Raw genomic sequence first — 19,713 nt, 5'->3', positions numbered from 1 at the left:
ATGGCACAAAGTTTAAGCAGAGCAATTATATATTTTATTCAATGAACTTTACTCTAAGAGATCTATCGATTAACTGAGCATTGCAGTGGTCGAAAAAGTGACTCTGACTCTAACGACAAAGGGCCTCGTGTCGACCTCTTTCTTTATCTGTATATTCGTTATATAAACAAACTTCTAGGACTGCGAGCACGCTCTCATGTGTATTGTTTAATATCAAGTTTTATTACTATGCTGATGGATTATTTTTGCTCATATTCCAATAATGCACTTACGCGAATAAGCCTGCGACTCAAAGCCATTTGTTAAATGTTTACTTCGATTTTGGAAGGAAAATTTATCGACGCTTCCAATCCCACGGACAGTTGCCGCACCGATGTACTTTTCGAAGCTGCGATTCGGTCCTCCAGTTGATTACGCACGTTTTTATCCCATTGGTAACTCTGCCACCCGCCCTTTTCCGTTGTGCAGTCATTGGGCTTAGAAACCGTACTCGGAGAAAACGGATTCGCTTTGTATACTGTGGAATACATTATTTTTCAAGAATTTTCAAAGTATTCAGCCACAGATTACAAACAGCACAGTATTTTTTTGAATTTTCCTATTTTCCGTCCCCTGAATTCTAAACAGCTTTACGTGCACAGCAAAAAGTGATGCACGTGAGAACTATGGTTCGTTTTGTTAAGGAGGGTGGCTACATTCGTCAAAATGATAATAAATTTATCAAATTTCGTGATAATGTTCTTCAACGTCAAGTGCGAAGACAATTTTTTTCAAAATTTTCTTCTGCTTAGTTATCGAGTAATGACGCATTAAAGCAGAAGCACGTGAACTTCAGTGATCAATTACTCGATAACTGTACAGAAGAAAAATCTTTAAAAATTTGTATTGTCAAATTTGGCAGTAAAGAATACGTTCACCAAATTTTATTAAATTTTGAAATTTTGAATGTATTTAACATGGTTTAGCATCGCAACACTGTATCGTCGCTATCCGCCCTCCTTAAAAGGTGTGGTTATTGGTCTTTTTACTTTGGCGTATAGAACAATTCTTATTCCTGCTCTTCGAACAAGTGCTGCGATCCAGTACGTATTCCTCTGGAATTTTCGGCCTCGTTTTCTCCGTGTAGCGGAGAAAGCTCGAAAGAATGCTTAACCTCCGTTTCCGCTAAAGCACAAAGGATCGTGAGGAGGGCACGTAGGAAGTTTGGATTAAGCTGGGAAGGCAGGTACCGATTAATTGGGAGCAGGATCTGGCATCGGATTTAGAAGAGAAAGCGACGTAAGTTTCCTGTTATGGGAAGGAGACGAGCGTCCTGCAAACTGTCTCCCTCGATCGCTTAAGTAACCTGAAATCCATTAGATAGTGAGTGCTGCTGTCGGAGGAGCTGGTTGTACGCAGGGGCGGTGGGCGGGTGCATAAACCGCAGCAGAAGCTCATCAGCTTGGTGCGAGCTCATTCCGCTAACGAACAGGCCGATAATCAATTTTGACGTTGGGTAATTATTGGCTTTAGTGGAAGGTTCAGACGTGATTTACGAGGCAAGTTAGTCGAGTCTACCGCGTCTACGAAATCTCGTGTCTGTGTCGTCTTGATCTTTACGCCCTTTCGTCGTTTCCCCCGCCGCGCGTCGGACTTTTTCCGCGCGATCACGTAGCCGCGTTATATATACAGCGTAGGTAATCTCCTGCCTGCAACGAAACTCTATTTCTACAAGATTCTGCTCCGACGGCTCGTGATCCATAGACAGAAATATCCTTGCCTCGGCTCCGGAGCCTTTCTCTCAAAGTGATGCTCGCAGAAGAGCAATTGGGTTTTCCTCATTCACGGAAGATCGAAAGATCTACAGGCGAGCGCCGGGAGCGGGAGGGAGAGAAGAGGAGCGATCACTCATGTCTCTCCGCCGACATCGCATCCGCTTTCTTTCCCCATGGGGGAGAAGCGATCGTCCGGAGCGATGGCAATGATTGAGCGACGTGCTTTTCCAAGCCTTCGGTTCTTCTTCATTCCTTCCGAACGATCATCGTCATTGATATCACTTTAATTACTAAATTTCCCGATTGGCGATCCAAGGGGGGAGATTATTTGACCGAGGATAAACGCAATTTTATTATTTTTAAAGGACTCAAATATTCAATCTTCGACAAAACTTAACGTTTTGGTGCAATTCACCGAATGTCTCGAGTAACGTGTATTGACTGCGGGGAGGGCTCGCGTCTCGGGGTTTCGAATTCTCATCGATGAGCGGGCATTCGTAGTTAGAAGATATGCGGAATTGGGCGAGCAGTGGGGGGAGGCGTACGCACACGTTTCGGAATTAAACTGATGCCGCCGGGCTGTTCTGCCTTCCCCTCAGCCAGGAGGAGCTCGTTCGAATACCCGATTCCAAGCTGCGTCCACGAATCAACGAGGAATTTCCATATTAATGGAATTAAGCCACAGAACGAGCGAGTTTCCTCTAATGCAAAATACATATACATAGACGCGTGTGCAGCTGCACCAAAACGCACCCGAATAAACGCAATTTCCACAAGCACACACGGACCGACTCGTACCTGAACGTCCTGACGTTTGCCGCGCCTCCGTTCCTCCCTTCCCGCTCTCTCCCCCATCAATCGAAACGGTGCTCAACGACCCTGGTAAACACCCACTAACGCAATATCCAGGAATTACGCATACTCGCCTGTGAGCTTCGACTCCAATTACTATTTTTTCACTCCGAGCGATTCGCCACGTCCCCGCGGAAAGCCTTTCAGAGCTTTCGGACTCGGGACACAAAACTCCACTGAATCTCCATAAATCAGCAAAGTCCTCAGCAACGTTCAACAATCCTCAAACACTCTCAGCCTCATTGCCTCAATTTCCATTACAAAAATACCACTCGAATCATCACTCAACTTAAGGCAGCTCGTGCACGAAACGATTCTCTCAAGACAGTCTTGAAATTTTCACAGAGCTTAAATGGGCAGTCGACTGACACATATTTCAAATTTTAAGGGGTTCGTTTTATTGGTTGTTGAGATAAACGTGTTTAAATATGAAGAAAAATACACAGGACTGTGCGTAAATAATTGTTTATCTTTCCATATTACGAATGAACGGTTCTTACGAAGTTTATGAAAAAGTACGCAATAACAATGAAGTATAACGAAGGTTTGGGAAAAAATTCGAGACGATTGTCTCACTGATACTTCGGCACTTCGTTTCTTCTTGGCTCGGTCCGTTCCTGTAATAGCCTTCTGTCTTTTTTTGACGCTTTTTTATTGATCCATTTCCGTTATCTAATGCGATTTTTGACATAAACTACAGTATTTTCGCCCGGGACGAATGAAATTCCGGATTCAGTCGCAACGATCAATCCCCAATTAATTAATGGCTTGTAATTTCATTCGCCAAAAGATAAGTTGAAAAATGTACTTACGCAATTTCTCACTAATAACTCCGACATTAATTCAAAGTGATTATATCTTTAATCATGCGGAGTAAAAATCCATCCAATTTAGGCACCCTTAAAATACGACCTTCGGGCATGACCTTAATCAGCTTCTGCTCTTTCCGCATCGCCGCATCCCCATCAATTTACAATGCACACGCTCGCTCTGAAAAATTATTCAAATTCAAACAGTCCGTCGATATCAATATGGAATTCCGCCGCATCGATCATCTCCCCGGCAACTCTCCACAGCGGCGTTGCACACACTCTATCGAATAATGGCGTTGCTGCAAGGGACACTATACTCGCGGGAGCCAGTTGCATGTAATTAACGGGATCACTGTGCGACGTCCACGTTCGTGTTAACCAACACGCCCTCCACATCTCTGAATTCACGACGCTCGTGTGCGCTCGCGACCGCATACATGCGGAGATTCGACTCCATGTACGCGCGTATAAATAGGGTTATCGATAGTAATACATTAACGTCGTTAGTTGACGGTAGAACAGTGACACCTTGGGACCCCCTCGATGTTATCGTTCCGGGAGGAACTCGCACATGCAGCATTTGTCCACGATATAAATTCACGTTCCGCCCCCCGGTGCGGTGCGGTGCGGTCCACCTACAAACGTCAGATCTACGACGGGCAAGATAAACATCCGGTGCATCGATGCCCGATCATTCGCGCAGACGAGCGTCACGCGTGTGGCGCATGAATGGACAATTTGCCGGGTACAAAGATAGCGAACGCGAAGCGCGTGTGTGCAGTTTCGAGTCAAAGGATAATGGACCGCGTGCTGGGCATTCGTCGCCTTCCATTACTTCGCTCAAAAAATCAAGCTGGAAGCTTAAATCTGAGGAATTTGTTGGAAGCTTTGAGAATTCGATGGGTGTTGCGACGTTTGAATCGCGTTTTTGTATCTTGGAATGTGTGACTTTCACAAAATCATTGTTTCTAGAGTTCCCAGGTTTTTGTTTTATTGCTCGATGTCGAAAATCTCGGGGCCTTTATGCTTGCGAACTGCACGCGGAAATACGCTAGTGAATAGCTCGTTTTAATTCTAAAGTGGAAAAGTTGGAGGCTGACTCGAATGCGAACATTCGTGCCGCGGCGGCTCTGCGATTCATCCTGCCAGGGAATGCGATTATTTATCGTTGTTAAACCGAGGAAATCGGCCAATCATTTAGATTGGAATACGCTCGCGCGATGTGATCTTTGTCTCTATACAGAGCAACGTGTGTACGAATAAACACTGTTTTGCCAGTTGCTTGCATATTAACGTGCGTGCTGCGTGCAGGGTCCTCGATGAGGGATTCGAATTGATGGATCTCCCGTCTGCATACACACGCCTGTGCAGCGATATCACAAACGCAAACGCTGCGTTACCTTTCAATCTGTTCGCAACCGCAGAATCCTCGATATCTCGTTATTCCAAGGGACTGGTTAACTCGCGACTGGATCCTAAATCGAGAATCCTCAAATGCAAGCAGACTTCAGTCGGCTGCTGGGATAGAAAATCTGCGGGAAATGGGCTTCGAGTCGCTCCGTAATCGCGAGACTCGCGCTCCCATGATTCTGTGAAAACAAACAAAAAATTGAACTCAATTATTTTCATCCCGGAGAACCCCAAACTTGCAGCAATCCCAATACTCTCTCCTCCATCAAATTCAATGACGAAACACCACTGCGGTGAGTCCGCTAAATAATTTGGACAATTTTGACGAGATTGCGATCACAGAGATGTCCCCTGTGCTTCGGATTTCTCGCTCTCCCATAAAGCAGCGCAGAGAGAGAGAGAGAGAGTGAAAAGTTCAGAGCAATTAAAATGTGTCAGGCAGGGCGTCGCAATTTATATACCCTCCGTATCATTCTCGTCAGGCTACAATAAATTAACGTTATAGCAACGAGACTTTGTTGCGAAGGGATGAGAGTCAGGTGAGATCATTAATTGTGAAATTTCTCTCGCCTCCGCTCGCTCCCCGCATCCATTCTGCAGTCTGCCAGAGAGTGTCTGCAGCATGTGGCAGCAACCTCCACCTCTAGGTGTCTCGTTACTCCGCTGTTTCCATCCGGTGTACGATGGGGCTATACATCACTAAATTGTGGTCTTATCGCAAGACTCCAGAAGTCCTCTCGGAGTGTACAAACAAGCATTCATTATACCGCATCTATTTACATATTCCATGCATTTGTAGACGCGAATGTATGTGTGCAGACGTACATTTGTTTGAGCGATAACTTTCTCGGTGCGTCGATTCAGCCCTTTAGAGGCGCGCGTGCAGGTGGCCATTTGCGAATCTCGAACACGATAGAATTTCGATCGGAGGAGCACGAACCATGAGGCTGAAGTTCGCAACGGTCGAGTCTAACGAAATGATCCAAAAAAACTCGAATAATTCCTGTTAATCTCTAATTTTGTTCTGCTCTGCCGAATTTGCAATTCGAAGTTTTTCAACCTACACGAATGATTCGTGGAATAAAAGAATTGGCGAATTACAAATATTTTTTTAGGCTCATTTCGTCGGACTCGAACGTTGGAATAATCCAGAAAGAGAAAATTGCAAATCGCAACTCCGTTACTTTCTGCTTTCTCAAGTTCCCTCTCGAGTCTCAGTCGAATCGCGATTTGACACGAACGTCGCCGGCTACTCCCGATTCCAGACGAACTCGTTTAGCCCAGGAAGCGTCCTTCCCAAATAGGGATTCTCCCAAATAGCAACATAAATTAACATTTCGGTGGATAAGCTCTGATCAGAGGAGCCCCAACGTGACATGGAAATTCTCGGGCTGCCTGGCCATTTCTCTCGCCGCACGACGTACAAACAGCTCTGCTTTGCACGCCCTCCAACCGAGCGTGAATCTAATATACTCAGCAACACTTCTCTCAATGCAGCGCCCATGGATGTATAACCAAGCTGTCGGTGTTATGCTCAAAAGGTAAATTCAAACTAGGGACGTGCACGTACATATTGGGTGTAGAGCGTCTGGTATGTTCGCTTCTATTAACAAGCCCTTTGCTCCCCTTGTCAGACGTTCCTGGTAATTACATTTCGCGTCTGGCGATAACTGCTCGCAGCGTTTTTATCCCAACTCGAGTACAACATTCTTCAGAGTGTTTTGCCGACCCTACGAACTTGTGGAACTTGTCAAAAGAGTGAGAATTCCCGTGCTGCTTGTACCGAAATACAGCGAAAATGTGATTGTGATTGAAACCTACGAATTTCGATACCGACTTCGCCAGGTACTCGCTGCGCGTGATTCGCCGAATAAAATCGATCCTCCACAGTATACTTTTTAAGGACAGAAAAGCAGGAGACCGAGTCGAAGCGTGATTCGTGAAATAGTCGAAAGTGCGGAGTGTAAAAAGGCTCTGGAAGCGGTGCTTTAATCGACTCCCTGCCATCGGATTGGACCTTGCGATGCATCCGTGCCGGGGTCGCCGGTCGTCTTGAATCACTGACGTGGACTCAGCCTGAGAGCATTATCTGCATCGTGCGAGTCGAGTAACGTCGCCAGTCATAAACCGAGTTTCGGGCAATCCGCCAAAGAATATCTCCGAAACGGTGGAACGTCGGCGCTCGAAAAACGCGTGAAAAGTGTTCTCCCAGAGATTGCGTCGTCCACCGCGAACCTGTTAAGCTTCCGCGTGGCTTTTCGCAAACTTCCTAAACCGTGTGTACGTATTAGACATCGAAGCACGTGTGGGGCGGCTCTCGGCGAGGTTTCGAACGTGCTATTTCTGCCTACCGCGAATCCAGTCAATCATGATAATTTGCATATCGGTTGTCCGCGTATATCCCCCATTTCAATCGATCTATATACACAGACATAGACGCACTGCTTTTTCTCCTTCATCCAGCAGTCGGTGGTCCCCGACTGCGGTGCGTTCTCCTCCATTATCCAGTCCGCCAGATCTGTATGCCTTTTGGCAAAATCACGTCCGATTGAAGTTTCAGCCCGAATGCGTGAATAGGACTTGATTCGCTACCGCGAATGCGTACAATGGTGATCCGGATCTCTCGCTCGCCTGCTTTGCACAGCGCGCAGATGCTTTCGATTCTGTGTACGACTAAATATCGGATAGCTTGTCCGTAAACGCGTTTGTTTATTTTATTTTTTCTTTTCATCCTGTTACCTGCCTCCGTGGGAGAGGGCAAATGTTTTGGTTTTACGATGGATTCGTACTCGTTAATAACCGCCGTTTTTCCATGGGAATCGACGCAGGTTGAAAGATGCGCGGAGAGTCGCACGAAGTGATTGGACATTCGGAGATGTGATTTGAAATGTGAGGAAAAAGGTTTTCGTTGATAAAGTAGGCAGAAGATTTTTTTTCGAAAATAAAACGAGGAAATTTGATTGGAGTTATACTCCGGAGCACTCTCGCTCGTTTCAATGTTTTCATAGGAATCGCGAGCAGAGAAGAACGCCAACGGCGGACGCAATTGGTTTCCGATCATTTGATATTTCATTGATTTTTCGTATCGCGTTGTTCGCTCGTTGCGATAGCTCGTTGACGGACATAATACAACTGCGAGCGTCGACGCTCGGGCGTTCATTTCGACTCATTGTCTTGTTTACGTTCTCGTCGGTACAAACAATCGAGGGAAGGAGCAAAGAGTCCTGAATTCTGGAACGCGTCGCCCGAGTCGATCGTGCAATTAAACGGGATTTTCGCGTCGTCGAACTTCTCTTGATTCTCGCTTGGCTCCCCGCGCTCCTATGTTGGCTTTGGCTGCTGGTTTGTCGACCATTCCCCGATGCGCGTACCGTACCGACACAGTCTCGGGTGCGGTGGCAAAGCTATAAATGGAGAATCCATTCTTTCGCAGACAAACGCGCGGTAGCTGCGGCGTCGGTGTTCGCACGTGCTCCGTCTCAATTTCCCCCCGGCCGGCTCCGTTGCCTCGTCATTTCGCAGCACACATAGATCGCACTTTCGCGTTATGCTGTCGTGGCCGCGCGGAGCGGCCTGCCTCGATTCTGCGGTGATTAAAAAATCCGTTAATTGGATGTTCCGCGCGGTCCTCGATGCAGTCGCGCACTGTGACCTTTATCAACCCCCTGAAAAACTCGACGTGGCAACAGCGCGAGGATCATGCTCTCATGCGGTGCATTCAACCTGCTGCGTTTGCCGGAATAATTAATCGGCTCGTACTCTCGTTATTTCGTTCATTTATTTTCATATCACGATGAACTTTGCGAGCTCGTGAAACCCCGAAAGCTCCCGCGGTGTCATGTCCGGGTTTGTTAACCCCCGAAAATCTCAACTTTTTCCCGCTTCGTTCTGTCCCAATTTCCCGCTGCTTTGTTTCTTCCGATCTTCCTTCCCCCTCGGTAATTGCCTCAGGGAAAACTTCGACCCGCGAACAATAACAAGGGCTGGAACGCCACGGAGTAAAAAGCCATGCAGGTGGTGTTAATGCCCATGGGGGCAGCAATATCCATCGAACCCAAACCCTTTCTTACTTCAGACGTGTTTTTCGACTGTCCCCGCATTGTTCTCGCGAGCCATCACGTTTTTCTTACCAAATGGGGGGTCATCGAACGTCCCTCCGAGTGTGCCAGCCAGAGAGGAAAGGGCTGAGATGCAAGGGAGGAAATAGAAGAGGAGCGTGAGCTCGAAGCACACACGGGAGCGAAGATACGTGACTGGGCGATGTGCCAAGATCGAAGTCTCGTTTAATCCTCCCTCCACGTCCTCTTATCCTTCCCTTTTTCGTTCTCAAACTTTCCACTCCTTCAGCACGAATGTTCCTAGCAGCAGCCTGTTCTTACGTGTCCCTCCTCCTCCTCTCCGCCCTCCATTTTTCTTATGTTCTTTCGTTTTTCTCAATATTCGAATATCCACATTTTTCCCTCGTGAATACTCGACGGCGAGCACATCCAGACCTTGTTTTTCCTCCATCCAAATCACGTCTTCGAAATTCTTCTTCCTTCGTACATTCTCCTCGGTTAACCGCGACGGTGAACTCTCATATTCGCAAAGCGCTTGTTTTATGACGTTTTTTCAACGATATTACCACGACGAATATCAATTTTATTTACCTTGTTTATTTATCCGCGGGAAGCCCCACCGATCTCACGATTTATGAAATTTTCAAGCCTCGCCTTATCCCACATAAAAATCATATTTGTCCACGATCTTACCGCGGTGGTTTATTAGGGAGCAGAATGTCACGTTTCTCGTATATATAAACTAACGAGTTACCGGGAACGGAAGCACGATTTTTTGCGATTTTTTGCGACTTTCACCCACTGGAAATAATAGTCTGGTCGTCGAAAGAAATTCTATTTACCACAGTCCACATTTCATCATTTTAAGGGAGTGACACCGGTCACTCCCGATGAATTACTACTCACAACACGATTATTGGATGTCACCTCGGGACATATTACAGTTATAATTAAAAAGAGAAGAAAAAAAGTCCACATTTTATATATTTTCTTCCAAACGAATGAGATTTTGTTCAATCCTCAAAAGTTTTCTCGAACTCCGAGAAATTTTCTGTTGCGTTGCTGCCTTATTTCTTAAGTAGAAATTCTGCAATAAATTTAGCCGATCGCACCATTGAAATGAGAATATAAAAAGGGATGAATGACGGCGGATTTGATAATGAGATAATTAATTTTATTCACTTTTTCGTACTTTTTGTCTCGAGAGAATAGAAATTGAACGTTTTTGTTTTCTTTTGGAATGTTGCAGAAGTCGAGGAGCGATCGGGGGGCAAAGCGCGAGGTGGCAAATTAGCCCGGCGCGCCCGATCCTTCAAAGAAGACTTCCTGGAGAAACTATCGCAAATGCGTTCTCCGGCGATAACGACGGGAGGCGGTGGGGGTGGGAGCGGAATCGCGACACGCGCCGCTTCACCCTCGTCGCCCCGGACACCCCGTGATAAGACTGGAATCCCCGGTGAATCCCTGGAAAAAAATCCCCTACGGGATCTTCACATTCACGTCAGGCAGGTCCAACTCGCTCTGCTCCATTTTCGTGACGTAGTCTCGAAAAAAAAACTGGAAATGTTACCCGGCAATGGTACCATCGTTTTGGACACTGTCACGACGATACACACCGTACTCAAATCTTATTTGCTTTACGAAAACAGGTGAGTCTTCGTTTCCCTTAAAAAACAATCGAATTTTCAATTTTTTCCAAGATTTTCACCTTCCAAAATTCATTTTATTCGAATTTTTTCACGAACCATTTTCCTGGTTTATTTCTCTTCTGAGTTTTGCAGAAAACGATCGATTCGAGGATTAGAAAAAAAACTAAAAAATCAACGAACGAAAAAGCGATTTTTCAAATTTAATTGAACGCGGATGCATGAAAAGAATCCCGGCATAGAACAAAATGAAAAGTTGAGAAAATCATTATCGAAGACGAATTTCCATAATCTTCTGTTCACCGTGAAATCAATTTTTCAGCTCGACCCTGGGCTCGGCGACGAACCAGGTGTACCAAGCACTGGCTCAACTGCTCAAGCTCTGTGACGACGTGTTGTTGCACGGTGACAAGTCATCGGCTCTCGACACGGAAAACGTAACTCACGTTATCGGCCTCGTCGAGGATGCTGTGAAAAATCTTGTCGCTCTGGCACACGAGAAGATATCGAACAGACAGAAGCCTCCGCCGATCACGACGAACAACAGGTTAGTACCGAAATTGTTCGATTATTTGAAAACGAGAAAAGAGTTCAATCGAAAAGGAATTTTTTCGATATTTTTAATTAAATAAAAACTCGTTATTCAACCAGAATAAAAGAATTTAATGAAAAAGTAATTTTTTCGCTTTTTCAATCCAAAGAAGCCATGTAAATTAATTAAAAAATGAATTCAACCTTCTGCGAACTCATTTATTTTAATTGATCGTCATAATTTGAGCCTCTGCGCACGAATTATCAGTTTTCCTATCCCTTCGGATAACTCGTTATTAAAATTTCTTCAGAATTTAATTAAATTACGAATAATACGTTTTAAAATGGAGAAAGTCCGCACCGTTTGATCTCGTTATCTTCCATTTTCCCCATAAAACATGGTCTTGCAAGATTTTTGCATCTTAGTATAGCATGAAAAATCGTTAATTAGATATTCCGTTGCAGAACATCGGGTTACGGGAGCGAGCTGACGCCACAGAGGAACTCTCTGCCGGACATTCCATTGACCCCACGTGAAAGACAGATATTGGAACAGACCGCAACGACCAGTAGTTTGGTCAGGAGCTCTCACAGTTCCGAGTCCATACTGAGGGATTCTAGTCCACCGCCAAAACCACCCCTACCAGACAGGTTGGTATATAACATGCTCCCATTGAACAAACACAACGTCGACATCAGTCTCGAAAATTCTCTCATTTCTCTTTTCAATCGTGCACAAACATTTATTTTAAAAAAGTGACGAAAAATTGAGTTGAAAATCCTGTCGTTTTTAATGGATAGTTGAATCAATGAAAAGTAAACATTAAACATGAATTTGTTGATTATCGAATGAAGGGTCTTGAAAAATATCACAAAAAAATTGGACGAAATACAATTTTTTTCGTTTCATATTTTTACAGAATCACTAGAATATCCAAAGAGTGAATAAGACAGTTTGTTGGGACGAATTTACGTGGCTGAACACGTAAAAAATTTATGATTTGATTATAAAACAAATCCCTCAAAAATATTGACAGTTGAGGAAAAATAATTCTGACAAATGTCTTTTGTATGTACGAATAGAGCTTCGTTTCCCCTTTAAAAATTTTCCAACGTTTTTGTTTAATAAAATAATTGATTGATTGATAAAGTGATAAAAATTTGTCATTTGACATGTTTTCAGGACGAACGCATTCACGATAGAGGATCATAACAAATCCGGTACACCTCCGCCTCTGCCGCCAAAGAGGCGAACACGAGCTCAGCAGCTTTTGGACGAGTCAGACGGTATATTGACCTCGAGTCTGGATCGTGTCTCGCTCAGAAGTCGTTCGCCGGAGGACTCGTCCTCGCTGCTGAGCGCATCGGCTGGCAGTCTCGACTCAGCGTTGAATCATTCTCGCGACGAGGATGAAATACGAGCAATTATGGGACCGAATGACGAGTCTCTCAACGACAGTATGGATCTCAGTCTCATTGCTACCATTCATGGTAACTCACCAAATTTGTACGAAATTATTATCATTCAAAAGCTGCAATGTCTGCTTCCGAGACTTGCAACTCACGCAAAAGCGAGTGAAAGGAGGCTTGAAAGAATTTTGTTATTCAACGATTAAAATCTCGCGCCTAAAAACATGTTTCGAATAATGGTGTTGGTTTTTTCGTGCGAGAGAAAAAAAAGATTCTTCACGCCTTCCCTGCGACGTATTTTCATTGATTTTCTGGTACCCGCTTCATTCGACCTTTTAAAAGTAGGTCCAAAACTGAGCTGAAACGTTGAACGTTTTGTCATAGTTCTAATAATAGCGTTCCGAGCCACTGTGGACCGGAAGCCCAAAGCGTGATGACAGCGTTTCAGACTTCAATCGTAAAAAAGGAGAAAAAATATTTCAATCGGGAAGCAAAAAAGTGAGAAAAAAATACAAAGAAATGAAGATTGTAAAAAGAGAAACAAATCGTATGAATCGAATGAGGTCAAGATCGTAAAACTGTGGAGTTTGCGTAAAAAGGCTCATGCATATTCAGCGCTGTATGCGTGGGAACCATGTGAGCATTTGGAGCGTCAATCTCAAGGCATCCAGAGCAAGAAATTGCATTAGAAATGCCAGAACATCAGGCATCGAGTGTTGACCATATAAGAGCCAGATGAGGAAACATCCATTGGCTCGATGATTTGTGATCGGTCGAAACGGCCGACGAATGAGAGATCTCAATTCATTCGTTGGCTTTGCAGACTGTGCTCTCGGTATCGACGGAGCATCAGTACACACTCAGACTCCACTGTACACGAACCTCGATCAGTGAAAAGTTCTCTTCTGTGCTTCGATTGCATCCCATTTATTTTGGTCTCCAACAATTTTTGAATCTTTCCTCAATCTGAGCTCATAATTCGACAAGTTGCTATGAATAAATTCAATTTCAATGAAGAATTGCTCATGTTTTTTGGTAATTTATTCAATTTATCACTTCATTAAAGATTGTAATTTACGAAATTCTGTGAGCTAATGTGCGACGACGTAAACAAAGTTCGAAAATCTTTACTCTCGTTTTCTCTCGTATGTGGTGCTATTTTTATTTCGATATTTGTTCGCAGGTATGCAAGTAAATGGAACGAATAACAGTGGCTGCTGGGATGGCTCTGAAACAAGTATTCCAAGTACGATGCTGCTGGGACAGCAAACGCCTCAGGATATTCATAATGCGTTCACCGGTAATTGAAATTTATTTCTACTCTAACGTTTCTTGACACTGGACGTACGAAAGAACGAATGTTTTCGTTCTTTTTTACAAATTCAAAATTCAGTTACGAGCTCAATTTCCTTATTTTCATTGATTGAAGACTTTTATCTTCCCTCCTTAAATAAAAACTTGTATGTTCAAAGGTATCGAAGGAAAAATGGAGCGGTTATCGACGCAAACCCAAGAATCGGGTTTCGTTTCGATGCATTCGCAACGTAGCTCGTCTCAGAGTTACACAGCTTCAACGAGCTTGACGTCAAAAAATAGTAGCGTTAGTTACAATTCGCAAACATTCAATTCGCAGCAACAATCGTTCTCGCATCAAAAGATATTGCCGGACAGTAATGGCTCGATGATCAGCCATCGCAGTGCGACAACCTCGACGAGCAGCAGCTCCAAAAGCATTTTGAGCACAACCAACATCACGGGTAGTGGAGACCCGGCATTGCTCGAAAAATTGGTAAACGTGGGTGTTGCATGTTTGTTGTTTTATTTCGTTCTCATTTACCAGAAGTCAATTAGCGCTCGTTTTCTTCGTTCCGTAAAATGATTTTTAGCGCGAAGAAGCCTCAAAACCAGAGATTTGTGTCGTTATTTTATCTCCAAAATTTGACGAGGCTCAGTCTATAGTAGAACTAATAAAAAAATCATTATCAGGAAATGGAAGCGATGACGGGATTAGATATAAATGGATTACCGCCAGCGTTGCCGGAAAAGCGATCAAAACGTCGAAAAGAGAGGCTTCCTTCGCAATACGATAATGTGCCTGAAAACGAGCATTTATCGACGTGTAGTCTCCACGGCAGCAGCACAGGTGACAGTCCGGATGCGAGTAAACCGCCACCGTTGCCTCTCAAAAAACGACACAGTAAGTTTCCGGATTATTTGCGTTCGAGAATGAATTGGCGACGATACGAGAACGAACGTTAGTTCGTAATCGGATCAGAGTCGATTGTTCGTTGTACAGAATAATGTAAACGCGTGATAAGCAAATGAAAACCTGTAGAGAAAGCCAATAGTCGAGCAGAGTGGCAGCCAATTTCGATTCGTTCGACGACGAAAAACACTACTTTTCCATTTCTTTTGTTCAATACAATATTTCATAAGCATTGAAAATCCGATGCAAGCGAAACGATGGAAAAATTGTCTGCTTCATTGTCAACCAACTACGGCACAATTGTACAAAACATAGTTTATCATTATTCTTTTATTTTTTTTCTAGTTAAAGTAGAACTTTTTTCATTAGTATATTAGTAAAAAAGAAGAAGAAAAAAAAAGAAAAAAAAACCAATGGAAAAACCTTTTATCTGAGAACGTTGATAAATTGTCGGTAGATTCTTTTCTTATCGAACTGACGCAATGTTTTGTATCCCCCAGTGTTCCAATCAGTGGCATATTCCGGTAAGTGGGATCCTGACCCACGTAAATACGCACTCATAACACACACATACACACACACGCGCGTACATGGACACGACTTAAACTTCGAGTTCTCAGCTGAAGATCACACGCTAATTCAAACTTTTCGATTGAAAATCATCCTCATTAAAATTAAGTCCGTCTACGGCAGCTTCTTTATCGATCATTCGAAAACGACTCTCCGCTGCGGCGTGTTTCGTACCTTTCTTCTTCGTAATTATCCTCGATTTTGAATTCAGAAAAATTCAAAACTTTTGAATGATTCGTTACGTTAAGAAAAATGATTCGTTCAATTAGCCAGTCTGCTCTTCAACCAAAATATCTCTCGATATCGAACAACAATCAGAAGTATTTTATCAGGCAAATTATTCGAAACAACGATTCACTGAAAATTTTTTTCCTCAACAATTTCTGAATCATTTTATCACCAACTTTTAGAGACTTTCGATGGTCCATTGCATACTAGAATTTTTACAAAATATCGATCGTGGTGAAATCATTCTCCAAAGAATAATGAAGAACAAAGTTAGAAAAATAATAATAATTATGCTGAATAAAGGAAGAAACAGGAGCACTTTCATGGCCAACAATTCGAACTAAACTGCACTCGCCATAATCAGGGTTGGAAGCTAGCTTATTGCACAAATATTTCAGTCAAGATTCTCATATGTCATATCATCATCACAAGTAAATTGTGCTAATGATTTCTTGAAATTCATAGCACACAAAATTGAATAACGAAATCGATCATTGCTGCGCAGTATCAGAAGCAAATAAACACAAATACACAATTGCGTTTGACGTTTAGCTTGAATTTTTTAATCCCTTTTCGTTTTATTTACGAAATTTTTACGTTTTACTGATATTTTGAAGCTTGAGAACCGTTCATCGCCTATATGTGATTTCAGTTTTATCATTCATTTACGTATCTATATATTTTCTCTGTCTCTGAAAATCGCAAAAGCCTAGATCATAACGTAATCAAAAACGAGTCAGGAAGAAAAAATCTCGCAAGAAACTGTCTGTGTTCGTAAGCAACGCGATAAAAAAAAGGGTGAGCAGAGCGTGCATTGAAAATGATTTTCAGCAAATTATCCGTAAAGAGATAAACGTGAAAAATTATTCTCTCAGTTTATCGTCGAGTCCGCGATCAGGTCAGTCGCGTAATTCTACTCTGCATTTGTTACATCCTTGACGATTTTTTTTTTTTTTTATCAACAGAAAGAAGACGCAAAGATGGGAAAAACCAATCAATAATTTCTCTCAATCTATAATCCAAGATCACAAATCTGTAATCAAAGAAAATAACAAAACTAATAATTCTGCTCCTAGGCAAAAGGGCATGTAAGAAAGTAGCGATAAATTTTACTTTATTTTCCTTATTCTAACAGCATGATCAGGAAACATAATAACAAATAAACAGTGTCAGTGTTCGTGGCGTGTGTCTTGTAACGATAATTGGCTGAACGTTAACTCGCTCGACTCTCAAAGAACGCGTTTTTCACACCGTGACAATATCGATCAAGCTGTTTCTCTTGATAATTAAATTCTCACGAGCATTATTTCGATCGCGTGCGTCTGCTTCATTATCATTGATATTTATGGTAACACAAAACATCCGAGACGTTCTGAAAACTAATTATTTCGAGTACTAATTCTCAGATCGTTATTTCGAGTCGCATAAAACAAGGAAACTTCCTCGTCGTCTGCGTCGAACTTTTTAATCTAAAAATTTTGACACGTGTAGAAAAACAGTTTCTACGGTTCTCACCGAGCCTGCTTAACTCATTCGAATTTTTTCCTCGTAGACGCGCATTTTTTATTGAAACAAGTCGATAAAATAATGTCCGTCACCACAATTATTCTTGCCACTCGAATCCCTTGTACGACTGTCTAATGGCGAACTCGAGACAGCTTTATAAACGAAGACGATCGTTCGAGCTCTCGTGCGGAATGCCTCTCGTATGAAATATACGAGATTCTGCAACAGGTTGGACGTCTGTTACGTGGCTCAATGGAACTCACAATTAAGATAGCGATAAAAGTGTACGAATTACGTAATAACGTCGCGTACTATACTGCGGTAAACGTTGAAAATATGCCGATCCAGACGGCTTCTTACTCGTGCCAGTAACTTCGATAACGTTTCGATGAAAGACGTGCCAATCGATCAATCGTTCATATCATTTTTATCCATCCTTCAAAACTACTTTTTTTATTTTGACGTTTCTATGTAAAAATGGAGTGAAAATCTGATTTGTAAATACATGTATATATGTCTGTACATTAATGCATTTAACGTGAATTAGGATTTGTAAATATGTCGAGTTCGCGTATCGAATTGAAAGACGATTAAATTATTTTGTGATTTTTAAAACTTTTGTTACCTCTGCTCCCAGCATCTATCGCTCTCTCTCTCTCTCTCTCACACACTCTTTTCTCTTTTCCTTCTTTTCATTTGATCTTATTCGACTTTTCTTCATTTTGATTTGAAATACTCACCTCTCTGTTGGATCGAGAGAATGAAAATAGTGCTTACATCTCTGTGTTGAAAATTTACAGTCATGGCGTACATGGAAATGTTTGGAAATTGCTCACACAGCAACAACGATTTTATTTCCGGACTTGGCACTCGTCACTCCGTTGCGGCTTACAATTCGATGCAGGCCGAATGGCAGCAACACGAAATGGCACTTACTACCACGCAATCGTGCTCTTCCATGGTTCACACCATGACCAGTCTTCATGATGGCTCCAGGTCAGTTTGCATACGGAATATCAGTGAAAACGCGCTTCCAACACTTGAACGTGATTTGACGATAAAAGTGGGAAAATGTCGGCAATTTTATCTCTGAAAATTAATGAATTTTCTGTACGTCAGGCGCAGCGTCGATGATAATAAAAATTAGCCTAAAAAATGTCACATGAACGTGTTTACTCGTATTGAGTTGACTGAATTTTAAAAATTTTGTTTCGTTCGTTGGAACTGCGTTTGAAAGTGTTGCCAAAAAAAAGGGAGAATTTCCAAACTATTTTTAAAAATGTTGAAAAAATATGATGAGAATTCTAATTCCAAATGCACTCTTTCAATATGCTTTTCCTGAATATTATTCTATCAATTAGGCATAATCGATGAATACTTTTTTTTTTCAGTATATCGATTTCAATGAGCCCGACGATCAAAGAAATACCGAACAACACGATCCAGCTACCACCAGCTCTACCACCAAAGAGATCACGGTCGATAAAGTCCAATTCTACACCACCGCCAGTATCACCAAAACCAACGATAAGCATGCATAACATTAGCAGCCCCGATCCAATCACAACATCGAGCCCCATAAAACTCGAGGACACGACGGTTTCCATGAGAGAGAAGAAAAACTCGACGTCACCAGGAATATTGCCACTGGTACGAATCAATCGTTAAAGCATCGAATTGATCACCCGTCGTCGGAGCGACTTTAGCTGATTTCATCTAAAAAAATATCAAATTTCATTCGGATCGAAATTGCGTGACAAAAAAGATGGGGAATCAGAAGGAGAATGATGAAAAAAGTGTAATTTTTGGAGTTTTTGTTCCGTAAGAAAAATGCACTAAAAAAGTTCTTCTGTTTTCCATTTCTTTCTGAAACCACGCTTTTTGGCTATTAAAAATTTTGTCAATATGAAACTTTTTATTAAATTCAAGCTTCTCTGAATGTCTGAAATTTCAAAAAGCTAATCTCATGCAAAAAAAATGCGCAGTTTACAAAGTGAAAATTCAGCTCTAAGCTCCATCTGCGATTTTTGTTCTCGGTGTATTTATTTCCAAAAATCTTCCATATCGATGCTTTTCTTTCAGAACAATAACGTATCATTGGATGTTCCACTTCCACCCTCAAGGCCTCCGAGTAACACAAGGTCCTCGATATCCGTAGACGAAAATACTTTAGAACTGCGTGATTTGGAGCCGGACGACGGGATTTTGGAGGAACTGGACATCAGCAAGTATTTAGTTTTCAAGAAACCTGAGGAGGACGGGCCGGATATCCGGGGCGGGAATCCTGACGCGTTGCTCATCCACGCAACCAAAGCCAATAAGCACGGTAAAATATTTTCTGCGATAATACTCGAGAAAAAATGTCAAGTTTGTCGTTGTTTTATTGTTCATAAATTAACGAAAATTCGTGATTTTTTCGTCCTTCAAACTCGCAGACGAAAAAGAATCAGGTTTGTTGATCGGTTTCCAACTCTTTGAAATTCTTCGAATCCGGCTTGTCTAGAACACTAATATTTTAATGACAGGTCTTTTTTGTACAGATTTCCTGTATCAGGAAGCGTTCTTGACGACTTACAGGACATTCATGTCCCCTCTTGAGTTGATACAAAAGTTGCACAGGCGACATCAGAGGTTCTCGTGCTCACCGGACGTCGTTAAACAACGTGCGGCTCGAGAAGCATTTTCGTTGCTCGTAAGAGTCGTCAGCGATCTTACGTGAGTTGAGAAATA

At 42.6% G+C, this 19,713-nt stretch overlaps 1 protein-coding gene across 7 annotated transcripts in view; it reads left to right on the top strand.

The window, feature by feature from the left end:
• C3G (C3G guanyl-nucleotide exchange factor) overlaps positions 1-19,713 on the top strand; it is a 78,026-nt gene that overhangs the window by 50,436 nt on the left and 7,877 nt on the right. For 3 of the 7 annotated variants that reach the window (XM_043420595.1, XM_043420590.1, XM_043420596.1), the window contains exons 2-13: positions 10,136-10,535; positions 10,855-11,079; positions 11,529-11,714; positions 12,247-12,554; positions 13,657-13,773; positions 13,946-14,268; positions 14,460-14,670; positions 15,180-15,203; positions 17,784-17,979; positions 18,375-18,633; positions 19,066-19,309; positions 19,509-19,698. In XM_043420595.1, the coding sequence (XP_043276530.1) occupies positions 10,136-10,535; positions 10,855-11,079; positions 11,529-11,714; positions 12,247-12,554; positions 13,657-13,773; positions 13,946-14,268; positions 14,460-14,670; positions 15,180-15,203; positions 17,784-17,979; positions 18,375-18,633; positions 19,066-19,309; positions 19,509-19,698 (2,683 nt within the window). Of the gene's footprint in view, positions 1-10,135; positions 10,536-10,854; positions 11,080-11,528; positions 11,715-12,246; positions 12,555-13,656; positions 13,774-13,945; positions 14,269-14,459; positions 14,671-15,179; positions 15,204-17,783; positions 17,980-18,374; positions 18,634-19,065; positions 19,310-19,418; positions 19,434-19,508; positions 19,699-19,713 lie in introns of all 7 variants that reach the window. The other 4 variants (XM_043420589.1, XM_043420591.1, XM_043420592.1 and 1 more) reach the window with 4 other exon arrangements.

Source organism: Venturia canescens, chromosome 5 (genome assembly GCF_019457755.1).
Source record: "Venturia canescens isolate UGA chromosome 5, ASM1945775v1, whole genome shotgun sequence".
Lineage (NCBI taxonomy): Eukaryota > Metazoa > Arthropoda > Insecta > Hymenoptera > Ichneumonidae > Venturia > Venturia canescens.
The sequence above is the reverse complement of the archived record's forward strand: the minus strand, read 5'-3'. Positions and strand labels throughout refer to the sequence as shown.